Source organism: Centruroides vittatus, unplaced genomic scaffold (assembly GCF_030686945.1).
Source record: "Centruroides vittatus isolate TY-2023 unplaced genomic scaffold, ASM3068694v2 contig_357, whole genome shotgun sequence".
Taxonomy (NCBI): Eukaryota; Metazoa; Arthropoda; class Arachnida; order Scorpiones; family Buthidae; genus Centruroides; species Centruroides vittatus.
The window spans coordinates 1,269,687-1,282,234 of record NW_027122180.1 but is presented as its reverse complement, the minus strand read 5'-3'; the positions used below and the strand labels follow the sequence as shown (position 1 = coordinate 1,282,234).

The window sequence follows — 12,548 nt, the reverse complement described above, 5'->3', positions numbered from 1 at the left end:
TTAAAAAATAAATACATATAATTGCAGGTTAAAACTCCAGCAGTATATCAATGGATACATTTTCGTCATATTAAACAACTTTCCTCACATAAATCCAAATAACAGAGATAACATAAAACAAAATGTTACAAAAATTTTTTAAATTAACATGTACAGACAGAGCATAGAAATTACAATAAAATGCTACAAATTCAAAAAGTCAATGCTAAGTAAAGAACCTAGTGTAAAAATAAATATATAATAAATTGGAAATACAGTACTAAAACACCTTGCAGAATCAAAGAATAAATACCTCTTAATGGTATTTTTTTGGTTCTAAAGAAGTTTACATTGAGAAGTAGCCAAAAGAATTAATGTTGTCATCAATGAAATCCCAGTCTATAAATTGTTAAGAAATGATAAGGATGATAAATAAAGACATTATTCGAAATATTCGAAAGATGTGCACATCTTTCGAATATTTAAATCTTAAGAAATTCGAAAATTTCGAAGATAGAAAACATCGGATACTGGAAATTTTAAAAATTAGAATAAAACTAGGAAAGATCTATAGAACACCTGAAGAAGACCCTAGAAAGTGGGTCGAAAACGTTCATGATACATTCTAAATTTTCTGCAAAGCCATATAAGGTTAGTGAGACGTATTTATATTAGAGCTTTGTTCTTTGGATGAAGTTAACCTCATCAAGTCAAAGTTTAAGAGATAAAATATTCTTGATTTCAAGTTAAAAGTTTTAAAATGTTCAATATACAATTTTCTCAACTTTTTCTGTGACTGTAAATTTTCTGTTATTAAGTCACTTCTCAAAAATCTGTTCATAGAATGATTACAAAACTGTACACTTTATACACTTTATGGTGCTTTTGAATGCATTGTCAAGACACCTTCCTTGTGTCCCAATCACAATATTGTATATGTTAATATACTGTATCAATATAAGGATGTCAATGTAAGGTTGAAATAAATGGTGTTAGATCCAGTACAAAGCTGAAGCATTTGTTTATCTTAAATTGACTGTATTTACACTGAATATAAGAGAAAATGAAGATTACAAACTTATCCAAGAGTGAAGGGTAAATGAAAAAATAGGTTTGAGTTAATACTGATAATTTTGACTTAACAAGACTATTTTAAGGAAAACTCTATATACTGTGCCCAGGACCTGTAGACAGCTTCTACTTAATATAACTTTGAGTTAGCACAGGTTTTACTGTAAATTTTTTTCACACTATGTTCTTTACTTCCATGTTTGTAGACTTGAATTTTTGAATTTATAGCATTTTATTCTAATTTCTGGATTCTGTAAAGTAAATTTTAAAATTTTTGTAACATTTTGTTGTTTTATTTCATTTCTGTTATATGGATTTACAAGGAAGGTTGTTTAAAATGACCAAAATGTTTGTATATACTGCTGGAGTTGTTTGAACAACTTTTAAAGTTGTGGTTCATATGAGATATGAGAATGATTAGGACTTAATCATGCTTAAAAAAAGAAGTATTTTAAATATATATTATTGATATATAAGCATTTTCCTCTGTCATGTTAAGTGTTTATAAAATTGATGATTTGGTGGATTAAAATAGATTGAAATTATTACTGAATGAATGAAAAATTACATACATTAAAATTTACTTAAAGTAGAGCAGATATGAGAAAATTTACTTGTGAATAAACATAAAAGGCAATTTAAAAGTAATCTGGTAATTTTCATTTCTGACTGACTATAGAACAGTCAATTAGTCAGAAATTTTTAGAAACAGTTAAAATTTACACTAAACTTACATTGAATGTTTAAAAATATACCAAGTAAAGGTAAGCTCAAAGTCAATTGAGAGCCATGGAGGGTGGTGGACGTTAATGTCACCAATAAATATAGTGAAATTAATTACATTACACTGATTGACTGTATGATTACATAATGTCAATTAATACATATCTGAAAGTAAAAATTAAATAGATGTCCGATAGCAGAAATCTTTTTCTAAGCCTTTTTTACTATATTTAACAAATGATCTAATCATTAAAATTAGTCTAATCATAAAAATTATCTAACCTTAAAATCTATACAATATAAAAATATTAAAAATATAATACCTGCATAAAATAATTAGTGATTTTAATGCTGATAATGCCTTCTGTATACTTTCTACATTTGGCACAGAACAGCAGGCAGAACTACATGATTTCAGCAAAGATTCAATAGTTTGAAGAAAATTGTCAGGAAGTGAGAACAAATCTGGACCTTCTGTTGGTCTGTAACAGTTTAAAACAAGTAATTTTTTTTAAACTTAATTAATTATAATTTAAAGTTAATTTTAAAGAAATATACATAAAAATTAAACACAACTATATAATAAAAATACATTATTAATTTTCCATTTTCACAAATATGACAAAATCAGAAAGAAATTAATTGTTTATTAATAAAACATAATTTAAAAGTATTCTATATTCCCTTTTAAGAAATTAAATTTTTTCTATCTTGAGGAAACCGTGTTTTGTATTTTCGTTTCTTTTCTTTTCTTTCGAAGACACAATGTAGTGACGTAAACTTAAACACTTCAACCAACCGAATAAAAAGGATGAAAAATTCGCCCAGTGTTTAAGTTTACGTCACTACATTGTGTCTTCGAAAGAAAAGAAAAGAAAATTAAATTTTTTGTATATAATGTTTAAAATCAATTTAAGTATAATAACTAATATAAATTCAAATTAAGATATCTTAAAATGAAAATAAAAATGTGTTAAAAATTTATATTTTTAAACTTATAAAGACCTCATATATATGATTAATTATTTGAAGACAAAGTCCTTCCCAAAATAAGGAACCACCATTTATTGTGTTCTGGACATTACATTTTGGCGACTGACCTTTCCTTTGAGGCTACTGGCCGCCAAACATTCCTTTAAAAAACACAAATATAAAGTAATTAAAAATATAAATTCTTTATATCAGCAATTTCATCGTAGATAAAAGCCGAAACGACCCCAAGAAGGTATGATGGAAGAATAGAAGACGTCCGTATATCACCAGTAACTGCTTTTTAAAAATGTTTATATTTTTAATTACTTTATATTTGTGTTTTTTAAAAGGAATGTTTGGCGGCCAGTAGCCTCAAAGGAAAGGTCAGTCGCCAAAATGTAATGTCCAGAACACAATAAATGGTGGTTCCTTATTTTGGGAAGGACTTTGTCTTCAAATAATTAATCATAATTATCGCCATTGGACGAAGATTTACAAAAATATTTCTAAAATATCGTCACCAGGGGGTGGCTTTTCTCATCTACATTTTACCAGTGCCTATTTCATCGTAGATAAAAGCCGAAACGACCCCAAGAAGGTATGATGGGAAGAATAGAAGACGTCCGTATATCACCAGTAACTGCTTTTTAAAAATGTTTATATTTTTAATTACTTTATATTTGTGTTTTTTAAAAGGAATGTTTGGCGGCCAGTAGCCTCAAAGGAAAGGTCAGTCGCCAAAAATGTAATGTCCAGAGCACAATAAATGGTGGTTCCTTATTTTGGGAAGGACTTTGTCTTCAAATAATTAATCATAATTATCGCCATCGGACGAAGATTTACAAAAACCTCATATATAAGTGATTCATTTATGTCCCTGACAAATATATCACAAAAAATGCATTCAATTAATATTTAAGAGGACTTTTTAATTTCATAAAAATTAAACCATACCAACAACCCCCAACCGGCAGGAGACAACTTTAGAATTTAAAATAAAAACTCCCTATTTTCTTCTATTTTTAGATTCTTAAATAATAATAGTTATATTTAAAACGTTTTTCCAAAAATGTTAATTTCAGACAGAAGTTATGAGCAATTTTAGTTATTCTTTCAAAAAGTATTTTTATAATGAACAAACACTTTTTGTAACTCTTCTAGCAATATTTTATTAAAGAAAATTAATACTTTTGGCTGCTTTAATCATCCTCATCAGGTTTATATAACTTTTTACAAAATTCTAAAGAGTTTCCATACATTCCAAAACACAGAGCATTATGACTTTTAAAATCTAAAACATTTCTTAAAACAGAACATTAGAAGTAGTAAACTTTAAAGCAATATTCTACAGTTACAAATCATTGTAAGTTCAGCATTGCTTGCCATGCTTTGTACCAGACTCTATTTGTGTCTATTATATAGTGAATGCATTAATAATACAGACAAACTGGATCTGATGCAGGGATGGCAAGCAATACTAAACTTATAATTAGGCCTTGGAATTCAAGGAAAATTCATATTTTTTCTAAGAATTTGATTGAACTCCTAACTTCACAGGAGACATATTCTGGGTCATTCTGAATATAAATGAAAAGCTTTTATAGGTCTTATAAAATCATATTTTGGCCAAAAGTACAAGACATCTTTTTTAAAACCAAAATATGGTATAACGTTTTTTTTTTTTTTTTTGTAGATTTTTGAGGATTTTGTCACCTTTTTTACCATATTTTGAAATTGTCAGGTTTTATTATTTTTTCCATCATTGCCATATAATGATATTATGGGTTGGATTGACCCCTAGGATCAGCTTAAAACAATAGACATTTTGGTACACGTTTTTGAAAGGAAGACTTATAAGGTTGGAACCTTCAATTCTACTTTTGGTAAATGCTAATTTTTTAAAAATTTCATATACCTTCAATTGTATAGGCTATATGCCCCCCAGTGGCAGAGTAGATAAAACCATTGAACACTGGTTGGCCATGGGTTTGCAGGCTAGCCATATGAAGTTTTTTGAGTTTTCTTCATATTAGTAACACCTAAAAGGGGGCCAGTTTCTTATAAAAGACCTCTGGAGATATTCCTCTTGGCAGATTGCCCATATGTCACATTGCCATAATCAAATAAAACCAAACCAATCAATTGTATACTTTAAGACAGATAACCCAACTATGTGAGAACGATAATTATACCACTTTTTAGAAAAGCATATCTTAAATCTCAGTTTGGAAGACTGCCAGCTGCAATTACATGGTTGGAAACTGCAGAGATTCAACTTTGTGACACTCTCAAGATTGTAACTGATACCCAGGCAGAGCTATGTCAAGATAGTTGGATTGCACCAATACGTTAACTTCATGTTAACATATTAGGCTGCAAGCCATTTATAAAAAGATAGCCAAATATGTTAACACAAAGCTAACATATTGGTGCAATCCAACCATCTTTCACTTACTATCCAGTGCCAAAGAAAAGACCAACAGGAATGAAGCCCAAGGGTAAATTCATGCCCAAATTGGACAATAGATTTGAAAGAGATCATAGGCACATGAGCTCTACTATATATGGACCTGTAGAATTAAAGAGCACCAACAGAATGTCTCTAATAATAAACTAGTAACAACTCTGGTCCAATATACAAATCAAGCCCAGGCTGTCAATCATCTGAGATAAGACAAAACTCACAAGGAAAGTCTTTGATATTCAAAAACTAAGAACCTTAAAGGCCTGGGAAATTTTTAAAACATCAATCAATGAATAGTAAAAGACTGTGAGACAACATCTGCCACATGACAGTCATTGGTTGACAATCCTCTAAAGGGAAGCAGATAAACAATATTACAACAAGATGACACCATAGATAAATAAGTTTTTGTACTGCATGTTTATATCTTCTTGTCATAATAATTTTATTTGTTTAATTTTTATTGTATAATAATAATAATTTGTAGAGTATATGTCAAATGTAACACATACATGTTAAATATTCAAAAACCAGTTGATGTCAAAAAGAAAACATCCTGTAAAGTTTAACACTTAATGAAGGTCCCTAACAGAGGCTGAAAATGTTCCATTTTGTATTTAATTCAAATACATATTATTTGCTGGAAGATTGTATTCATGGTATTGTAGTGTTTAATTTATCTATGTTCCAGCTGGTACAGACTTTTGTGTTATACTATGTCAACACTGGCTAAATTATACAGAAAAAATGTCCTAATGCTAATGAGGGCTAAGGAAAAACTGAGATTCTTAATAGAATGCAGACATAACCAAGTTTTCCCAATGTCAATTTACAAGATAAAGTTACCTGGAGGTTGTGCTTCCCTCTTTTCTAAACTCTGACATATCTGCCTAAGGAAAACAATTAGAAATTGCAGAAGATCAGTATACAGTAAGCTTAACAAGTTAATTTAATTGGAGAATAAATAAACAACACTGAGCACCCACAACTAGCAGCATCAATCAATGAAAGAGTGATCAAACTGGAGGAACAAGTATCCCAAGCACTGAACAAAAAATACATCAAAAAATTAAAATGGATCTCGTACAATCGACAACAAAGTCCTAAGAAAATTACGGAATCACCGATTATCTGCTGGGATGACATTCAGCCCCCAAAAGCAAATGGAACACATATTCATGCACACACATGGATAAACTAGTTCCAAGTATAAAAGTGCATGTCAACTCAGAAAATTACAAAGTACTTAAGGCTAAACTGAAGGATTACCAGGCTAAATCAAATGAGATTCAAGAATTAACAGTAAAAGATTAGTTGACAGGGATACCTGATAATAGCTCAGAGTTGTAAGGAGTTGCATAGAACATAAATAGACCTGACACTAGATAAGGCATAGAAAGAAAAATATGCAAAAAACAACTTGCTAACCATATTCTATGGACTGGGTATTTAGGAAAAATAACAATATTAAGTTGTAAGTCATTTTACTGACCAGACCTGAGAGCTGAAGTGGCAATACTATGTCAGATCTGTAAAACATATCAAAAGATACTGAAGCTTTATGCTAACAGGGTGCCAATAAAATAAATAACAAGGCTAAAACAAACTTTCAACATTATCAGGATCATTAGATACAATCTTAGAAAAAGACACAAGTGTTTAGTGCTAATTAATCTCTTTATGAAATGGCCTAAAATATTAAAAAGTAGCTTTTGAATTGAGGTATCTGAACTCAAGAGCTACATGTAGTGTATTCAGGTCTAATGATATTTTCTTAAAGAATGAGAATATCAAAACTGATTTTTTGCAATCAGCAGATAAATTTCACAATCATAAAGACTCACAATGCATTAATGTTTACTGAGGATAAAATTACAATTTTCAACTCCAGACATTCCAAAATAACAGGACTGTCAAGTGATTCAATGGTACCTTCAAGCATATGTTACACAAAATTACCATATGGCATGAATGTAATTGGGATCAGATGACCTGTTTCTATTGTGGGCTTATAGAAAAATAGTGAATCAAAAAACAAAGTTATGTCCTTTTGAGATATTACATGAGAGAGTATTGAGAAGATCCTTGTCACATTAAAAGATAGTTAGACAGGAGTCCTATCCTTACCAATACTCTTAATGATTCTTCTCAGATTTCTCTCTAGCCTAAGTACCCAGATAAAATGTGTGAGTGATGGATCAGTATGCAACAAATCAACAAAAATCATGTCTGTTAATATAATCTCAGAATAAAAGAAAAAATGCTTAAGCACAGAAACAAAATGCTTATTTTAAACCCAAATCCAAAACCAAACTTAACAAAGAAATGGGAAGAGTCTACTACTACTACACATTCACAATTGTTCAAATGAGCAATTATTTATTGTGACATCATGACAATTCCAGGCTACAATTTTTAATGTAAAATACCATATTTATTCAAGTATAAGACAATCTTGCATATAGGACAAGGTGTGACTTTAAAGATCAAAATTTAAAAAATTAGATTTATTAATACAATTCTAATTTCATTTTGTTTAATCACAAATAAAATATCAAATGCATGTAAATGTACACATTGTTCTGTAAAAATTACTGGCATTTTCAACTTTAAGAAAAAATCTTGTAAAATCAACATAATTTTGTTATTGTTACATAACTCTGGATATCTTCTATTTCGAAGTTAAGACAATGAAGAAAATATACACATTTTCAAGTCTATGTTTTATCCATTTTCACCAACCACAGAAGTAACAGCTAAAAACACATGAAGAAAAACTTCACAAAAAGACAAACAATAAGTAGAAAATAACATAATTTGTTCATGTAAAGCTGAACAACTGGGAACCTATTTTGCCAATTCTTAACAGTCGAATCCACTCTCCGTCAGTTACACCTATGAGTTTCTCCAAATTCTGATTTTCATATAATCATCTGTTTTCATGTAGGAATGGATTAAAACTTATATCAGACTCCCGTGAGATTTTAGAATTTCAATTTGGAATTCAATTCAAAAGCTTTGCTTTACCTATTGCTATTCATCTTTACTCTGACAATACACAAGAACAATTCAAATGACCAAGATAAAATACTTTTGTTTTTAAACACCACAGAGTGAGCATCTGGTAAAAAATGCAAATACATGGTTCACTTTTTGGAAAAACAGAAAGAATCCTTCGCTTGTGCGTATAGGACAACCTAGGATTTTGAGCAGTGAAAAATGAATAAAAACCTTGTCTTATATGTGAGTAAATACAGTATATATTCTCCACCTCAAACCAGTGGCTTGCTCCTGTACATAAGATGTTTCCTGTTAGCAATAGAGTCATGCTAGTCATCTATCTAACCCCTTTCAGGGGAAAATTTTTGAATTGAAATAACATGACTTCAGTTTGCATTGAAAGTTCATATATAGACAATCAGGGCCTCCTGTTCCTAAGCTTTCCATATCTTGTCTTGGCTTTCATCTATCTAACTCGATTTTCGAGATTTAGGAAAGACAGATGAACAGCTGGATGAATGAATGACAGTGGAAATTTATAGGTCTACAATTTTTTTCAAATTGCAGCCTAATGATTGTTTAAGATCATTCTTATGTAATGTAGTATCCACAGGAATAATATAAAATAATGATGAGATTGTGAATTATAAAGCTGATAAAACTGTACTTCAAATAAATATTTAAATTAAATTTCTTGTAATATACTGTATAGTACAGTAGAGCATCAATTATCCGACCACGTTCTAGTCGGCAAATTCAAATGTCCGCTAATGATGTGGCGCTACAATATTTGCTATGTCTTGGCTACTTTAATATTATTTTTGTTAAATTTTTGCATGTTTTAGCTGGAAACACTGGCTTGACCATGAAAGGGAGGCCAATATTTAAACCAGGCTTAATTTTCTATTTTTTCTTTATTTCTGTATTTATTTTGTGCAAAATAAAGAAATAATTTAACAATGATTATTATTTTTAAAAAAATTGTTAAGCTTAACATCACTGAAAACTCAACACAAAGTAGGTTAATAGCGATATACTAATATGCTTATTAAATGTGATATACTAATATACTAATACACTATACTAATAATGTATTTTTTCATATTTTTCAATTATCCATTTTTTCAGTTATCTGACCAACCTCAGTCCCCAATTGAGTCGGATAATCGATGCTCTACTGTAGTTGTTAATTATTAATTTTCATTAACTAAATAAAACTTTTACTTATATATAAAATAATACTTACTTTTCTCGAATTTGACAAACATCTCTTTCCAAACATTCTTTAAAATGATTGTTGAAATGTATTAAATACTGATGGAAAGTTGATAAATTTTTCTAAAAAACAAACACAAAAATTATGTATCTTAATACATTACAACACTTAAATGTAAATATTAAAAGGAAAACTTATTGAGCTAATAATTAAAGCAACAACTTTATAGATTAAATCAAATGATGATCTCTTATTAATGGAGATGGTTAAATTGTTATATTTTATAAAGATCAAATGTAATTTCAGTAAAATCATTAGTTTTATTTTTCTGAAAGTAATAAATTCATATTAATAATCATTGAAATGAATTAAAATTCTGTAAATAAACAATAATTCAGAAAATATATCATTCTAACATTTTCAACTTAATAAAACAAATTAGCTGATAAATAATAAATTAATTTCTATTAGAAAAAGAATTTTAAAGTAATGTAAGCTAATTTGTTTGTAGTAAATACTAAATTAATAAACATTAGAAAATAAATACTAAAAATGTCACTGTTAATTTGTCTATAAACAAATTTCAATACTAAATGCTTTAGAAAAGTGACTCTATTAAAGCATTTTGTATTCAGATGCCATTAGATATAACACATGAATTTTATAATAATTGCTAAAATTTGATGATTTACTTCTTAATATGTAAATACAGTGATACCTCGGTTTTCGTCGATAATCCATCCGAAAACAATCAGCTAAATCCAAAACCGACGAAAACCGAGGCAATTATTTCCATATGAATCAATGTAAATCCAATTAATTCATTGCAGACACTCCAAAATACATACCAAAAACACATTTTACAGAGAATTAATATAGTGTTAAATACAATAAAAATTTAATATAAAAGACTAATCTAAAAGAAAAAGATGGAATTTTTTGGCTAGATGCACAGGGTAATGTCTTGTCTTATAGAAGCTAGTTGGACATGAACTTCTAGTCTATATCGCTCCATGGTAAAGTGTGACATAATTGTCATGTAACAGTAGTTGTATGCGTTTATGATGGTTGTATCGCGGGAAATAATGCCTTCCGGGAGGTCTGTTTAAGGGTAACTGGCCCCTATTCAGGCATTACAGATGTGGAGAAAACCCAGAAAACTCTACGTGGTCAGCCCGTCCTTGCCAAGCGCAAACCCACGACTGAATTCACAGTGTTAAGGGAACGGAAACTTTGGCCAATGGTGGGACATTGCGGGGTAATGCTCACACAACGAGAAATAATGTTACACTGAGCTGGAAAACGAGTGGGTCGCCCTTTGTTTTCGCAAAATTAGCAGCGATATCACTTGGGCACACTGACAAAATCCAAGGCAATCGACGAAAACCAAGACAGATTTTTTTGCGAAAAAAATCGATGAAAACCGAAACCGACGCTAACCAAACTCAACGAAAATTGAGGTATTACTGTAGTAGAATTTCACTATTCAAAATATCTTTTTAGTTTAACATGTGTTTCTGCACTGCTCAAATGTAATGACTTCAACTATGATGCATTATGTTTCATCCAATCAAATAATGTTCTTTAATTCTCAAATTGTATTCTAACTTCCACTTTACATTCAATTCTATTTAAACTTAATGACGATACCTTAAAAATGTCATAAACATTTGTTTTATTTTAGTAAAGTGAATTTTACTGGATTAAAATCCAGCAAAATCCAGTAGTTTCTCTGTTGTTATTTTGTATTACATTCCATTCTAAGTTAATTGTGTTTGGTATTTCATTGTTTTTGTAAACGAACCCAAACTCTTAATATTCCACCAAATTAACTAATTGTATAGATATTAACTTAAAAAAGTAAAATAATTTGCAGTAAAATGTACATATTACCAACTTTTAACAGATTTAATAATTAAATGATTTATAATAAAATAAACCCTTCTAACCTTTTACTCGGTGTCGTTCTATTTTTAGAATCGTTCTATTTACAGAATCGCAAACGTTTTCATAGCCCCTCCTGGGCTCTGAAATGATCCTATCGAGCTTTAACATTCGAATAAATATTCAATTTGAATTTCTTTCCGGAATATTAGCACGTGCAGCAGCTGGATATTTGTACTGCGCATGCTCGATGCTCCTCCCTTTAAACGCTGTTTTCTAGCACAACCTGCCATGCGCTGGATAGGATCATTTCAGAGCCCAGGAGGGGCTGTGAAAACGTTTGCGATTCTGTAAATAGAACGATTCTAAAAATAGAACGACACCGAGTAAAAGGTTAGAAGGGTTTATTTTATTATTACAAGTTCCGGTGCATAGAGAGATTATATAAATGATTTATTTTAATCAATTACATTTTGTTGAAAATTTAGAAGAAAAAAAGGAAAGCTTAAAGTAGGATTTGAATCCAAAACAAGCATATCATTATTTTATATCTAAGCATTTTGAATCTAACTATTTCTAACTATATATAATTTAGAATAATGTAATTATACATTCAAGATATTTGTCATCACACAAATATATCCTAATTAGTATCGTGATATTAGAAACTATCATATTTGTTAATTTCCTATACAACCAATTAGTATATGGGGTTAATTTGGTAAATTAATAATGCTTAGCTGACATTAATATAGTAGTCCTCGTGATATTATTTATAAGATTTAATATTTAGAAATCTTAAAGATAGAAAAATATTTTGTTCTATGTCTCAAAGAATACAAAAATTTTTTCAAAACAAAAATTTTAATTTATAATATTGGACATCAAATTTATTACCATTAACATACTAACAAACAAACCATTACCTAAGGAACAAACTCTTATTTGCTGAAATGTTTCAGAAAGCATCATCTTCCTTCCCCAGCAATCTATATAAAATATCTTCAATATTAAACAGACTGTTTGAGAAATCTGTTTGATACTGAAAGCATATAGTTCAGATTACTGAGGGTGGTACAATAATGCTTCTTAATATTATTGACAATTACATTAAATTGACAAAATAAAAGTAGGCTCCTTTATTAATTGTTTATTTGTTGGTCTGATTGTATGACATAGAATTGTTAATCCTGTTTAGAATGTTATTGTTAGAATTGTTATAGATATTTATATTATGAA

At 29.4% G+C, this 12,548-nt stretch overlaps 1 protein-coding gene across 3 annotated transcripts in view; it reads right to left on the bottom strand.

Annotated features, from left to right (window-relative positions):
- The window catches only part of LOC136974820 (neurobeachin-like protein 1), a 179,853-nt gene that overhangs the window by 150,908 nt on the left and 16,397 nt on the right, over positions 1-12,548 (bottom strand). For all 3 annotated transcript variants that reach the window (XM_067269768.1, XM_067269769.1, XM_067269770.1), the window contains exons 2-3: positions 9,456-9,547; positions 2,097-2,255 (exon numbers count right to left, since the gene is read on the bottom strand). In XM_067269768.1, the coding sequence (XP_067125869.1) occupies positions 2,097-2,255; positions 9,456-9,547 (251 nt within the window). The remainder of the gene's footprint in view (positions 1-2,096; positions 2,256-9,455; positions 9,548-12,548) is intronic.